General features: G+C 41.1%; 1 protein-coding gene across 8 annotated transcripts in view; it reads left to right on the plus strand.

Moving 5' to 3' along the window:
- The window catches only part of DENND1A (DENN domain containing 1A), a 355,075-nt gene that overhangs the window by 198,721 nt on the left and 142,361 nt on the right, over positions 1-13,993 (plus strand). For all 8 annotated transcript variants that reach the window (XM_054007237.1, XM_054007241.1, XM_054007239.1 and 5 more), the window contains one exon: positions 10,806-10,851. In XM_054007237.1, the coding sequence (XP_053863212.1) occupies positions 10,806-10,851 (46 nt within the window). The remainder of the gene's footprint in view (positions 1-10,805; positions 10,852-13,993) is intronic.

Below are 13,993 nucleotides of genomic sequence, written 5' to 3' on the forward strand. Positions count from 1 at the left end.
ACTTAACCCTGATTGTGACCTCCAGTAGAGATGCTGCCAATCCTTCAGTTTTAATGCTGAAAGCCAAAAGTCATCTTCACTGTATGATTGGGGAGGTGTGTGAATTAAGAACTGTTCCTGTTCACGTAAATTCATATGAATAGTGTCATACCAAACGCTCCATAGCCACAGAACAGTGTGGGATATATTTTTACTCAAAAAATTAGTCTCTACTGTCTCTGACCTGCCTTAAATGTTGTGCTTGAAACAATATATATTCAGTTATAGTAGCCAAGACAGTCTGAGTATGCATATCATGCCTCAGAGTCATAGGAAGACGTGCATGTTAAACAAACTTGCTGTAGGAACACTCAGACTAACGGCACCATATAGTCTGCCACAAAATACCTACCTACAATTCCTGAAATAAAATACAGTGGAAATACATATCTAATAACTAGTGGCCAGAACTCTGCTACTAGTTAGATCAAGCATGCACCCATCAGTGGCTTTGCATGCTTTTGTGCTAAATATTTTTTTCTGTTTTAATTATTTTTTTGACATTTCACCAGTAAATGTGTTACAACCAAAAAAATCAGTGGGTGTATTTGACCACTTAAAGAACAGAAAATGCAGTGATGGTTAAATAAAAAAACTGCTATTGAGAAAAACAGATAATTGAATCAAAATTTAATTTTATCACCTTAAGCTAACTTCTGTGGCTTCGATCAGGATCCATAAATCTCAAGAAACTGGAGTCTATGCTAATAGCTTTATTATATTCTTCTCTGTGACTTTTCTTCACATTCTTAGCAAAAGCCTATGCAGTGCTTCTAAGTAAGGAACCAGCAGGGATAACTAGCGTTTTAAGTGAAGTGCTAGGAGCCTGAAACATGTAAATTTAAAGGAGGTTTGTTCCTCTGCAGATGATTTAAATGTTAAGTACATGCCCATGTCGGGGATACACGGAATGGAATCTAAAAACTATTATCTCCTGTAGAAATGAACCTTCAATTTACTCACTGCACAGGAAGGGCAGATTCTAGTCATTTTCACTGCCAGCAGGTGCCCTTTCTGTGCATAATAGGCTTTGCATGTGTAATTAACACATGAAGGCTGCTAATGCCAGTTTTTTCTTCAGGTACATGCTGCTAGGAGTTTTCAGGACAACGGTGTGGGCCACAAGAGGCTTTTACACTGGGTTTGAAGATTAGGTATTCATTGACTTCCTGACAAAGACATGTTAAAAGGGGCTAAGACCGGACCCCGCAGTTGGGAGCACAGGTGTGCACAAAGCAAAAACATAGGCCATGTACGAAAAGAAATAAAGATACAAATAGCTGAGCCAGGCTGAATTGACTCTTTCACGGCATTTCAGCCTGTGACTATAACGAATGAACAAGCTAGGGGGCTAAAAGTATGATTTTAAAACCTATAATTATCAGGAAGACTCTAATTGCACATTCACAAACACAACTCATTATCTTAGCCTGATGTGAACTTTAATTAGAGTAGTAATCACACACTGTAATTGTCTGAATAAATCAATTTAGCACCAATTTATGTGCCATAAATATGTTTCCCAAAATAACTTCCATCTATTTTGTAACTGTGTGAACTGAGAGAGGTGATTTTGGCCATGAAAACTAATAAATCGACTTCTTACTGTCTACTCCAAAGCTGTGCTTTTACTTTATGGGCCTTTGCATTTTAGGGGAAATTAACTGGAATTGACTTATTTTTAAACTTGAGGCTTTAATTTTGATTTAATTTTAACTTCAGTTACTGTCTGGTTCTTTACTTTGCAGCTGTGACATAAGAATTTAAAAGAGGAGAAACTAAAGCAGATGGTAGAGAAAAATAAAAGGAGCCAGACATCTCCAGCTTTTGTAAATATCTGAAAACATGCTTGTCGCTTCCATTCTAGTAAATGTTTCACATCCTAACTTAAAAAGTAATGCAGCCAACATGGGAATTATTTACTAGTCCTTGTCCTAACAGATAAACTGATCACAGAACAAAAAATTAACGTTATCTTAAGTACAAGTGATCATGACTTGATCACACTTATAATGTGTAAGCAGAATAAAGTCCAGACCAGCAATATATCCTTTGTTCTTTAATAGGGCCACTTTCACAAAGCTGAAAACACTTATGAGCCAAATCAGCTGGGAGGAAGAATTTAATCAGAAAGATGTGAATGATAATTGACAGTCATTTAAGAACACCTTACTTGATGCCCAAAAATTCACAATTGAGGAAGGAAGATGGTGCTATTTTTTTTTGTTTTTTTGTTTTAGCTCAATGGTCCTCAAACTTTTGTATTGGTGACCCCTTTCACACAGCAAGCCTCTGAGAGTGACCCTCTTATAAATTAAAAACACATTTTTTTTATATTTAACACTATTATAAATGATGGAGGTGAAGTGGGGTTTGGGGGTGGAGGCTGACAGCTCGTGTCCCCCATATAATAACCTCGCAACCCCCAGCTTGAGAACCCCTGTCTTAGCTGGAGCATTCACTTCTCTCTTTCACATCTGCATCCTTCTAATTTTCCTCTTTATAAGGAGTCAAGACTTCATCTTTGCCTTCCTTTCTACCTTTGGAAGGATTCTTCAAGACCAAAAATACCCCATTCTTTTATGTTGAGCTAAATACCTATTTCATGTGGCAGTGTATAGAGCCAAAAATTCCAGAAATCTCTGCTTATGGCATAAGAATCTGTCTGTTCTATCAAGATTATTGCTTGTACTGAAGGAGATGGAGTAGCGAGACCATCGTGCTACTCGCTTATACCAGTGAGGACTTCAGTCATGTGCTCCTTGCCAGTTAACTTCCAGCTTTAACTCTTACTCATGGAGAGAGTGGTAGTGAGGTCTGTTTTTTGGTTATGAGCAGTTTTGCTGTACCTTCTCCACGGGGAAAGAATTTAAGTTCAATATGGTGAACGTTGAGGTTCTCCAGGCTTTAGATTTTATACCTTCATGCCAGATTCCTCTTTCTTTGGAAAGCAGAATGATAGGGGAGATGTTTGAACCAATATTGTTGAGATCAGTGGCATGGCAGCAAATGACAAGAGTACCAGGGCTTGAAATGCTGATGCATATAGCCAGTGTGTCTGCACTAGCATCTGTGGCCCATGTCCCTGGCCAGCCTGTCTCTGAATAGCAATCAAGTGGAAGTTACCAATATTTTTATATCAATGAAAGAATCGTGGGGTGGTTTGGTGTTTTTTTTTCCTGCAAGTTGCTCACTGGTGCCATGACCAGTTTCCACTAGAAAATTACCCTCTTCTTCCCCCTCCTTCTTCCTCCTTTTGTGTTTTCTCTCTCCTTTAACTTAGCCTGGAGGGAGAATCTGTCTTTCCCTAAGCCCTATAAAATGGGTTGGTGTCTTTGTTGCCCAGAATACAAGGTCCCTGATTGTGTTTTGGGGGCTCTGCCAAAGAGAACAGGATCTCTTCTAAGGTGAATAAACCAGCATTTATAACCCTTGATAGAGTAGTCAGCAGTTGGTATTCCTGCATATTCTTACCCAGTAGCAAGTTGAGAGCCACCTTTTCAGACCACTCTGCAGCAACTGTGGAACAAGTGTGTCTGTTAGTGAGCAGTCTTCTTTTTTACACACACCCCTTTCAAAATCCCCACGTGGTTGGGGTGTGCTCTTTTATCTGTCCAGCGAGGATAATCCCTGCTGATCAAGAGACTGAGCTCAGACCTTGAACTCTGCTCTCCTGCACGAACCTGCCACTAGATATCTTGGGCCAAACTGGTACATCCCTGTGCTTGTTAAATGCTCCATGTAATAATTCTTTTGGTTCCTTTGTTGCAATGTTTTCTAGGTTCATCCACTTTAAAATTAAAAAAATAGTGTTTCTAATTTGCATCAAATAAAAGTTTTGGGCCAGTTTCTGCCACCCTTCAGTGGATAGTTCCTTGGAAAATCAGTGGGACTGCTTGCAGAGTAAGGTTCTACTCAGCGTGAGTAAGGGTGCAGAATAACACTATGTTTATACTTCAGGTAGGACACAAATAGAGTAAATATGATCTGTGACTTGTGATGGTAACTACCCATTTCCTTAGAATAATCGAGCAAAGTTGCACAAATCCCTAGGGAGCTGTAAATTATGTATCTTCTTGATGTCAGTCGTTTTTAAATTTCATTTTGTCTTGAATGGCAGTATTTTTTTTTTTTAAATTAGCACTTAAGCAGAAATGTCCTTCTATTTCACCTGCCTCTCTTCCAATTAGTAGTTGCTCACCTCTTGGGAAAATAATTAAGGGGTCTCTAGTTGGCCAGAGGGAAGGAATTAAACAAATTGTAAAAATGCAGTTACAACGAATGGCAATATGAAGCCATTAAATACACAATATCCATATTCATGCTTATGCATTGCTACTCTTATTATTTGATATTTACCCGTACAACTCATTTGATTATAAATAACCCTGTTCTCCTTGGGAAATGATACAGCAAACAGTGAATCAATGGCCAATCTTCTTTTTATGCCAAAAAAAGATCCAGGCATTCATATTGCTTAAGCAAAAAGTGTGGTTGGAATTAGTGCTTTGTTAATCTGGGTTTTAATAGGTGTTGGCTGCCACCAAACATCTTTGTGCAATTGGTATTCATGGCTGTGGGACTGGAAGAGCAGGATGTCCACAGTAGGTGAAAACTGAAGTGTGAGAGAAACTGTCATGTGTCTGCATCATGTGACTTTCGCCCACATGCTTTGATTGTTGTATGTTCTATATCCACAACTAATGTCTGCTACTAAAGTTCACCACACACTTATGAGTAGGGTTGGTAGAATTCAATTTTTTGTATATAATTTTGACGGATAAGATCTATATTTATTAGCTTTTTTCAATTTTAATTTATTTTAATTTTTCAGAATAGGGTGATATACAGAAGTTTCTCATCTTCTCTCCCGCTCTGAACCCTACACTTCTCTCAGTGATCCCATCCCATCTCCTTATCTCCCTTGTATCCTCTCTCATCCCTCCTCTTACTGTTCTCCTTAACCTCTCTCTCTCTCTCTCCTCTGGCTTTCCCCCCTCATAATTAGGATCCTACCAAATTCATGGTCCATTTTGCTCAGTTTCACAGCCAGAGGGTTTTTTAATTGGTCAGTTTCATGTTTTCAGATGTTTACATCTGAAATTTCATGATGTTGTAAACCCAAAAGGTAACTGGAGGGGAGTCTGTTCTTCTCTCCTCCCTCTCTTCCCCCCCCCCCCCCCCCCCGAGCAGCTGGTGCAGGTGAAGAGGAAGTCTTGTCCCTTCCCAGACTGGCTGGGGCACTCCCAGCAGCAGTGGGAGATGGAACCCACATCCACAAACCTCCTCCAACTGCTGCCCTGCCCCAGAGCTTCCTGTAGCAGGGGGAGGCACTCTAAGATGGGTCTGATCTCCCCCTGAGAGTGAGAGCAGCCGTGCAGGGGAAGGACAAGTCCTGTCCCTCCACAGCCCAGCCAGGACTTGCAGCTAGGAGCCCCTTGGTGGGGCTTTCATAGTAGCATCGGGAAGATCAGATTTCATGGGGAAGGGTTTATTTCACGGTCCATGACACACCTTTCACAGTTGTGAAATTGGAAGGGCCTTAATCATAATACATAATACGCTTTAGTCTCTCCTATCTTAAAAACAAAACAAAACAAAAACCCCTCATCCCTAACCCTGCTTGCCTCACCTACTACTAATCCATTTAGTTTCTGAGCTCATTTGAACTTGCTATTTACAGTCTGTCTGGAGTTCCTTTCCTCCAGTTCCATTTTAGACCCTCTCCAATCCAGCTTCCACCACTTGCACGCCACTGAAACCACTCTCGCCAAAGCTCAGAACCAGTAGTTCATCCTCATCCTCCTTGACCTGTCAGCTGTCTTTGATGCAGTCAGTTGTGCTATTTTGTCCTCTTTTTGCTTCCATATCTCTGTCATCTTCTGATTCTTCTCCTGCTTTTCTAATAGCTCCTTCCGTGTGTCCTCCAGAGGATCCTCCTCATCCCCCTTGCAACTTTCTGTGCGGGTTCCACAGGGGTCTGTCCTTTAGAAGCAGTATGTGTGAAAGAAATATCTATTTCCTACAATTAAAACATGCAAAATGACAAATACTTTCCAATTTGATGTTTTCTGAACATTAATGTGTACACTTGTAATATGGCAAAAGCTGCAACATACAAGAGTGGTTTCAAACACTACTGCTAACTTGTAGATCTCCCAGTGAAGCATGAACCCCAGAATTCTCATTGAGTGACTTTCTGAGGTAGTAATCTCTCTGGTAAGTGGGAACTCACTTTAAGATACTGCATTGGAGCACAATGGGGAAAAAAACAGGAGTGTTCTTACTGGGGTCTCCAAAGTTAATTGATGTGCAATATGCTACCTCATCACTTTAATGAGACCTAGAAGTTTTGTTGTAGGATACTGAAAATTCATATATAATGTCTCTTTAAAAGGTAATCAAAAATGTTGGTTGTGTACTGGCCAGGGCAGGAGCTGCCTCTCTATCCGTGTTACTATGGCACCCAGCACAATAGGGCAGCAATCCTGATTTGGCCTTTTGGTGCTAAACTATATGACAGATAGAGAAGATCAATATACAAATTAGTCAAACTATTTGTATAGTGGTGAGACAAAGCAGTAATGCATAGGATTTTAATAGCATCTTCAATTAATGCTTCCAACACTACATTTTTATGAGCTTCTGTCTACACTTGATAAGAAGGCTCTATAGTGGTTATTTTAAACCAAGTCACTACAATTCCTTTCACTTTTATTTAAGATTAAAGGTGAACTAAACTTTTTAGTGAATCTACAAGAATTTAATATCCAAAATCAAATTAGTAGCATTTTACCCTCTTTTTGGTAATAAAACAAGATGTTGTGCCTATGTTGTTGTAGCCATGTTGGTCCCAGGATATAAGACAGACAAGATGGAGGAGGTAATAGATCTTTTATTGGACCAACTTCTGTTGGAGAAACGTACAAACTTTTGAGCTCCACAGAGCTCTTCTTCAGGCCTGGGAAAGGTACTTGGAGCGTCACAACTAAATACAAGGTGGAACAGATTGTTTAGCATAAGTAATTAACACACATTTTAAGGGATGATTCAAGGTGAAGTGGCCCGTGAGCACCTCTGCAGCCAGAGGACAAAAAAAGGGGGGAGGGGTTAGTGGGTTACGGATTGTTGTAATAAGCCATAAATTCAGTGTCTTTATTAAGAGCATGATTTTTAGTGTCTAGCAAAGTTATGTATTTAAGCTTTCAGGCTTGTCTTTTGAAGGTGATGTGCAGGTTTCCTTTGAAGACAAGGACTGAGAGGTCAGATACGGAGTGATTGTTTTGTGAGATGTGTTCGCCCAGATATGGTGTTTGTCTTTTATATTTTTCTGTGTGAGTTCATTCAAGAGCACAGTGATTGTCTGGTTGCACCCACATGGTTGTTCTTGGGGCATTTAGCCCTGGATGAAGTACATTACATATTGTGATAGGCTTGTGTAGGACCCCTGGATCTTGAAAGGTGTGTTGTGAGGGGTATTGATCATTGTAGCAGTGGAGCTATATCTGTAGGTTTTGCATCTGTTATGGCAAGGAAGTGACATCTATTTTCTGAGCAAATGCAAGAAGCAAAACCCTATCTCTCTGACCACAATATATGACTCCAAATGTACTCCAATATGTACTCTCTCTGCAGAAGGATTTCAGAAAAACTGAGGAACAATTTCCTGCACCTCACATGCTCCAGAAGGGACCACCTCATACAAGAAATCATCATACACCAACACCCTGGAAAGAAAAAATCAGGAAACCTACCTGGAGATCATGCAAGAAACCCAAAACAATTATCCAAAAAACCTGATGACAGCCATCCAACACAAATACAAAAAGGGAAATAAACTACAACTCCTCCTCAATCCACAGAACTTCTCCTCTAGGATAAACCATGGCACCAGGACTCACTACATGGACCCCAACACCATCAATTTATCAAGAGTACCCCTAACTGGAGCTGAATTACCCATATTCTCCAACGCACTGAGCTTCTGCCCCATCGCAGAACCTGATACTATACTAACATGTGGAGAACTAGAAGAATTCTTTCACTAACTCCATCTCAAAGAATTATTTCGCAACCAGGACTTCACCACCCACAACTACCAGGTCCCCACCAACAGTCATCAGAAAAAAGCATGCCCTGACTGGACACCCCACAGTAGATGATACCACACACTTAAGAATTACATTGATTGCTTCAGGAAAAAAATTGACTGTGAAATCCTTAACAAACATCACATCCACCACCGTCTCTCCACTGCCAAGAGGACAACTGTACAGTCCCTGAAATCCAAGCACCAAATAGTGACCAAACCATCAGACAAAGCAGTGGTGGGTGGCAACATCGTTCTCAACCACAATGACTGCGTCAACGAGGCCAACTGACAACTCTCTGACTCCACCTGCTATAAAGAACTCAGAGACAACTCCACAGCCCAGTTCACCCAGAAATTTAAGGATATCTTCAAATCCATCCCCAAACAACTCTAAGAGAAATTCTACAACTTCATCCCCCGTGAACCCATCCCAGGAATCTTCTACATGCTTCCCAAGATACACAAATAAGGGAACCCAGGCAGACCCACCATTTCTGGCCATGGCACTCTAACTGAAGGAATATCAGGACTCATAATAGAAACCATCCTCAAACCAATCACCACACTAGAGTCAGCTTCCTCCAAGACATAACTGACTTCCTCCAAAAACGCTGTAATATTAACAGTCTTTCTCAGAATACTGTCCTTGTCACCATAAATGTCACCTCCCTATACACTAATATCCCTCACAATGACAGCATCATTGCCTGCCTCAAATATTTACAAGACAACAGACAAAACTCAGATATCCACCCCAAAAAAGTGTACAGTCAACAACAAACACTTTGTGGAAACTGTGGGAACAGCACTGGATACTATGCCAACCTCTTCATGGGCCACCTGGAGAAAAAATTCTGGACAAATGCACCATAAAACCAATAATATACCTGAGATACATCAATAATATTTTCATCCTCTGGACAGACAACCTAAACTGCCTCATAGATTTCTCCCACAACTTTAACAACTATCACTTATCCATCAAACTGTCTCTAAAACACTCCCACACCAGCATCAACATCCTGGACACCAGGACCAGCTTCAACAATGGAACTCTACAGACAACTGTAGACAAGAAACCCAGGATCACCACACTTCACAGGTCCAGTAACCACGCAAACACACCAAGAAAGCTGTTATTTACAGCCAGGCCATCAGATACCACAGAATATACTCCAAGAAGAAAGTCTGGGATATGCACCTCAACACACTTAAAACCACCTTTACCAAACAAGGACATTCCTCCAGAGACGTACATCACATCATGGAATGGGCCACCCAAATACCCCGACAGAACCTGCTTCAATACAGAAAAAAAACACTCTCTCACTGCACCCCCACCTTACTTGCCACTTCCACCCTCCACTGGCAACTGTACAGCATATCATTAAACAATTATAACCCATACTCAATGGGGACTACATCCTGAATGAAATCTTTCCTGAATCTCCTATTCTGGCCTTCAAACAAGCCCCCAACCTCACCAGGCTCATCATCAGAAGCAAGCTCCCCACAAACCAGGACACACCAACTCAAAGTGGCACCAAACCCTGCCATCATAACAGATGCAAAATCTGCAGACATATCTCCATTGGTACAGTGATCAGCACCCCTCCACAACACACCTTTCGAGATCCATGGATCTTATACATGCCTATTAGAGCGTGTGGTGTACCTCATCCGGTGCACTAAATGCCCCAACAACTACTTTGTGGGTGAAACCAGACAATTACAATGCTCTTGAATGAATTTATTCAGCAAATGGGTTTAAAAAGGCACTAAGTTCGTTATACCAATGGATGCTTAGGGCAAAATTCTGCACTTAGATATAGGTGTGTAACTCTCATCAGGCATACAGAACGTTAAAGCTCTTCGATGGATGAGCTAATTTACTCCATCTTTTGTACTGTGCTGAGCACATTTGTCAGCACTCAAAAAACAGGCTGTTATAGGTCCATCAATGGCTATTAGCCAGGATGGGCAGGGGTGGTGTCTCTAGCCGCTGTTTGCCAGAAGCTGGGAATGAGCCACAGGGGATGGATCACTTGGTGATTACCTCTTCTGTTCATTCTCTCTGGGGCATTTGGCATTGGCCACTATCGGAAGACCGGATACTGGGCTAGATGGACTGTTTTCTATAATATGGGAGTCTGTATCAGGATCTATTGAATTCAGCAATAAATAAATATTAAAATGCTCTCTTCTTGGCATGCATTGGCCAAAGGATCAAGAGCTTGTCCTAACTATTGGGTGATGTATATAAGTAATTTAACCACAGTGTTTCACATGGGCAAACCTCTTTAAATGACATTATTTGAAGAAGAGTGGAACCACAGATGTCCATGGTGTCATTCTGGATGTATTCATAATAAAATAATAATATGTTTGGTAGCTTCCCTCCTTTAACTGCTATTTTTTAGTAACGACAACTTCACCTTGCAAGCTGCAGTGGAAAATTATTAAATTAGACAGTGGCTTTCAAATTAAGAAATAAGACTTCAAAATAAAAGTGACGTCTTTCGGCTCAAATGGAATGTTGCATCTGGATTTCTATTTTTAAATAAAATTGAATCCTGTATCCCTGTTATCTATATTACAGCTGGCTTTTTTAAGTATGTGTTTACGATCTCCAGCATTATCTGAATATAAATAGGCTGTTTGTTTCTCTTCACAGTGCCCCGATGCCCTACCTCATTGGAATACATTTAAGTTTAATGGAGGTAAGTCTCTCCCCTCGCCCCTCAGAGTAGTATGTGTTTCTGTGATTGAGGTCCTGCTCCTGCAAACACTTACACACATGCTTCAACATCTTTATTAATGATCTGGAGGATGGGAGGGATTGCATCCTCAGCAAGTTCGCAGATGACACTAAGCTGGGGGGAGAGGTAGATACGCTGGAGGGTAAGGATAGGGTCCATAGTGACCTAGACAAATTGGAGGATTGGGCCAAAAGAAATCTGATGAGGTTCAACAAGGACAAGGGCAGAGTCCTGCACTTAGGAAGGAAGAATCCCAGGCACCGCTACAGGGTGGGGGCCGACTGGCTAAGCAGCAGTTCTGCAGAAAAGAACCTGGGGATTACAGTGGACGAAATATGAATCAGCCATGTGCCCTTGTTGCCAAGAAGGCCAGCGGCATATTGGGCTGTATTAGTAGGAGCATTGTCAGCAGATCAAGGGAAGTGATTATTCCCCCTCTATTCGGCACTGATGAGGCCACACCTGGAGTATTGTGTCCAGTTTTGGTCCCCCCACTACAGAAGGGATGTGGACAAATTGGAGAGAGTCCAGCAGAGGGCAACAGAAATTATTAGAGGGCTGGGGCTTACGAGGAGAGGTTGAGGGAATTGGAGTTATTTAGTCTGCAGAAGAGAAGAGTGAGGGGGGATTTGATAGCAACCTTCAGCTACCTGAACGGGGGTTCCAAAGAGGATGGAGCTCGGCTGTTCTCAGTGGTGGCAGATGACAGAACAAGAAGCAATGGTCTCAAGTTGCAGTGGGGGAGGTCTTGGTTGGATATTAGGAAACACTATTTCACTAGGCGGGTGGTGAAGCACTGGAATGGGTTTCCTAGGGAGTGGTGGAATCTCCATCCTTAAGAGGTTGGTAAGGCCCAGCTTGACAAATCCCTGGCTGGGATGATTTAGTTGGGAATTGGTCCTGCGTTGAGCAGGGGGTTGGACTAGATGACCTCCTGAGATCTCTTCCAACCCAAATATTCCATGATTCTATGCTTAACTTTAAGCACGTGATTGAAACTAAACATGTGCCTAAATGTTTGCATCACGGGAGCCTAATTTGGTTGCTTGCACACTTCTGGCAAACTCATGAATACACTTTGGATACTATTTTCAACCTAGTGATCAGAGTCCAGCTCATCTGTGTGTGTGTGAGAGACACACCAGACAGACATGGTGTGAACCCTGTTGTTTCATTTGACCAATTTACTACGATTGAATTTAACGCTATCAGAGTGGATCAGGCTTGATTTTTTTTTTTTTTTTTTTAACAATATTGACCACCTCTACCTTTGCCATTTTTAGGCTTTTATAGATTTGGTGATCATTAGTTTCTAATGCTCAAGATGATAGGTCCAGGAGCAGGGATCTTATCGTCAATAAGAAAAAACTGGCCTTCTTGCAGGATTTAGGAACATGTAAAACAACTGGAAATAATCCCCAAGCACATGGACTGTAATTTTCAAAAGACCCCATGGAAGCAAATCACCCAACTCCCATTTTTTTCAATTGGGGGTGCAGAACCTAGGGCTCCTTTGAAAATCCTAACCATAGGGTAATATTTTCAAAAGTGCCTAAATGTCACTTAAATGGTTTTAGAGAGATAAGGTGGATGGAAGGAATGTCTTTTATTGAACAGAAGTTGGTGGAATAATAGATATTACTTTATCCACCTTGTCTCTGTAATATCCTGGGACCAACCAGTTACAACTACACTGCATACTTAGATTGTTTTGAATATTTGTCCTTAGTCACTAGTACCGTTTAACGGGGCCAGTCTGAAAGCCATATGCAGTGGGAGTAGGGAAATATTGCTGCTTGGAAATACAGGTTAGCATTTTCAAGTTGGTAGCAGCGGCTGATGCTCAACATCTTTGACAATCAGTCCACTTAGGTACTTAACTTTAAACACCAGAGTTGAAAATTTGAGCTATTCTATGTACGATATCTTACAACGTACAATCACTTAGTCAGGAACCTCATAAAATAATGTGTAATACAAGAACATTTGACACCTACATCAAAAACTGGTAACTTTGCCATACAGACATCTGTCTCTCTTGGGTATATGTCAGCAATAATCATCCAGGGTACTGTCCTGCTAAGAGGCTAAACCCCCAGACTACGCCATTATATACATTGTTCCGGTCATATTGTGCAAAAAAAGCTTCTGGGCAATTTTTCTGTGTTGCATTAAGCAGAAATAATGAGACAAATAGCATGACGAATGCTACATTTTAAGAATGTTTAATGTTCAAGCTGTTTGCTTGAAAGTAGCAAACTGTTATCTGGGCTCTGAACTCAGTCTCCCCAGTTGATAAACAGCTTGAAATAAGGACAGCCATACTGGGTGAGACCACAGGTCCATCTAGCCCAGTATCCTGTCTTTCGACAGTGGCCAGTGCCAGGTGCCCCAGAGGGAATGAACATAACAGGGATTCATCAAGTGATCCATCCACTTTCGCTCATTCCTGGATTCTGACAAACAGAGGCTAGGGACACTATCCCGGCTAATAGCCATTGATGGATCTATCCTCCATGAATTTATCTAGTTCTTTTTTATCTAGTTCTTTGTTATAGTCTTGGCCTTCACAACATCCTCTGGCAAGAAATTCCACAGGTTGACTGCGCGTTATTGAAAAAATACTTCCTTTTGTTTGTTTTAAATCTGCTGCCTATTAATTTCATTTGGTGGTCCCTAGTTCTTGTGTTATGAGAAGGAGTAAATAACTCTTCCTTATTTAATTTCTCCACACCAATCATGATTTTATGGACCTCTATCATATCGCCCCCAGTCATCTCTTTTCCAAGCTGAAAAGTCCCAGGCTTATTAATCTCTCCTCATATGGCAGCCGTTCCGTACCCCTAATCTTTTTATTGCCCTTTTCTGAACCTTTTCCATGTCCAATATATCTTTTTTGAGATGGGGTGACCACATCTACACACAGTATTCAAGTTGTGGGCATACCATGGATTTATATAGAGGCAATATGATATTTTGTGTCTTATTATCTATCCCTTCCTTAATGATTCCCGACATGCTGTTTGCTTTTTTGACTGCCACTGCACATCGAGTGGATGTTTTCAGAGAACTATCCACAAATCACTCCAAGATCTCTTTCTTG

This window comes from Malaclemys terrapin, chromosome 17 (genome assembly GCF_027887155.1).
Source record: "Malaclemys terrapin pileata isolate rMalTer1 chromosome 17, rMalTer1.hap1, whole genome shotgun sequence".
Lineage (NCBI taxonomy): Eukaryota > Metazoa > Chordata > Testudines > Emydidae > Malaclemys > Malaclemys terrapin.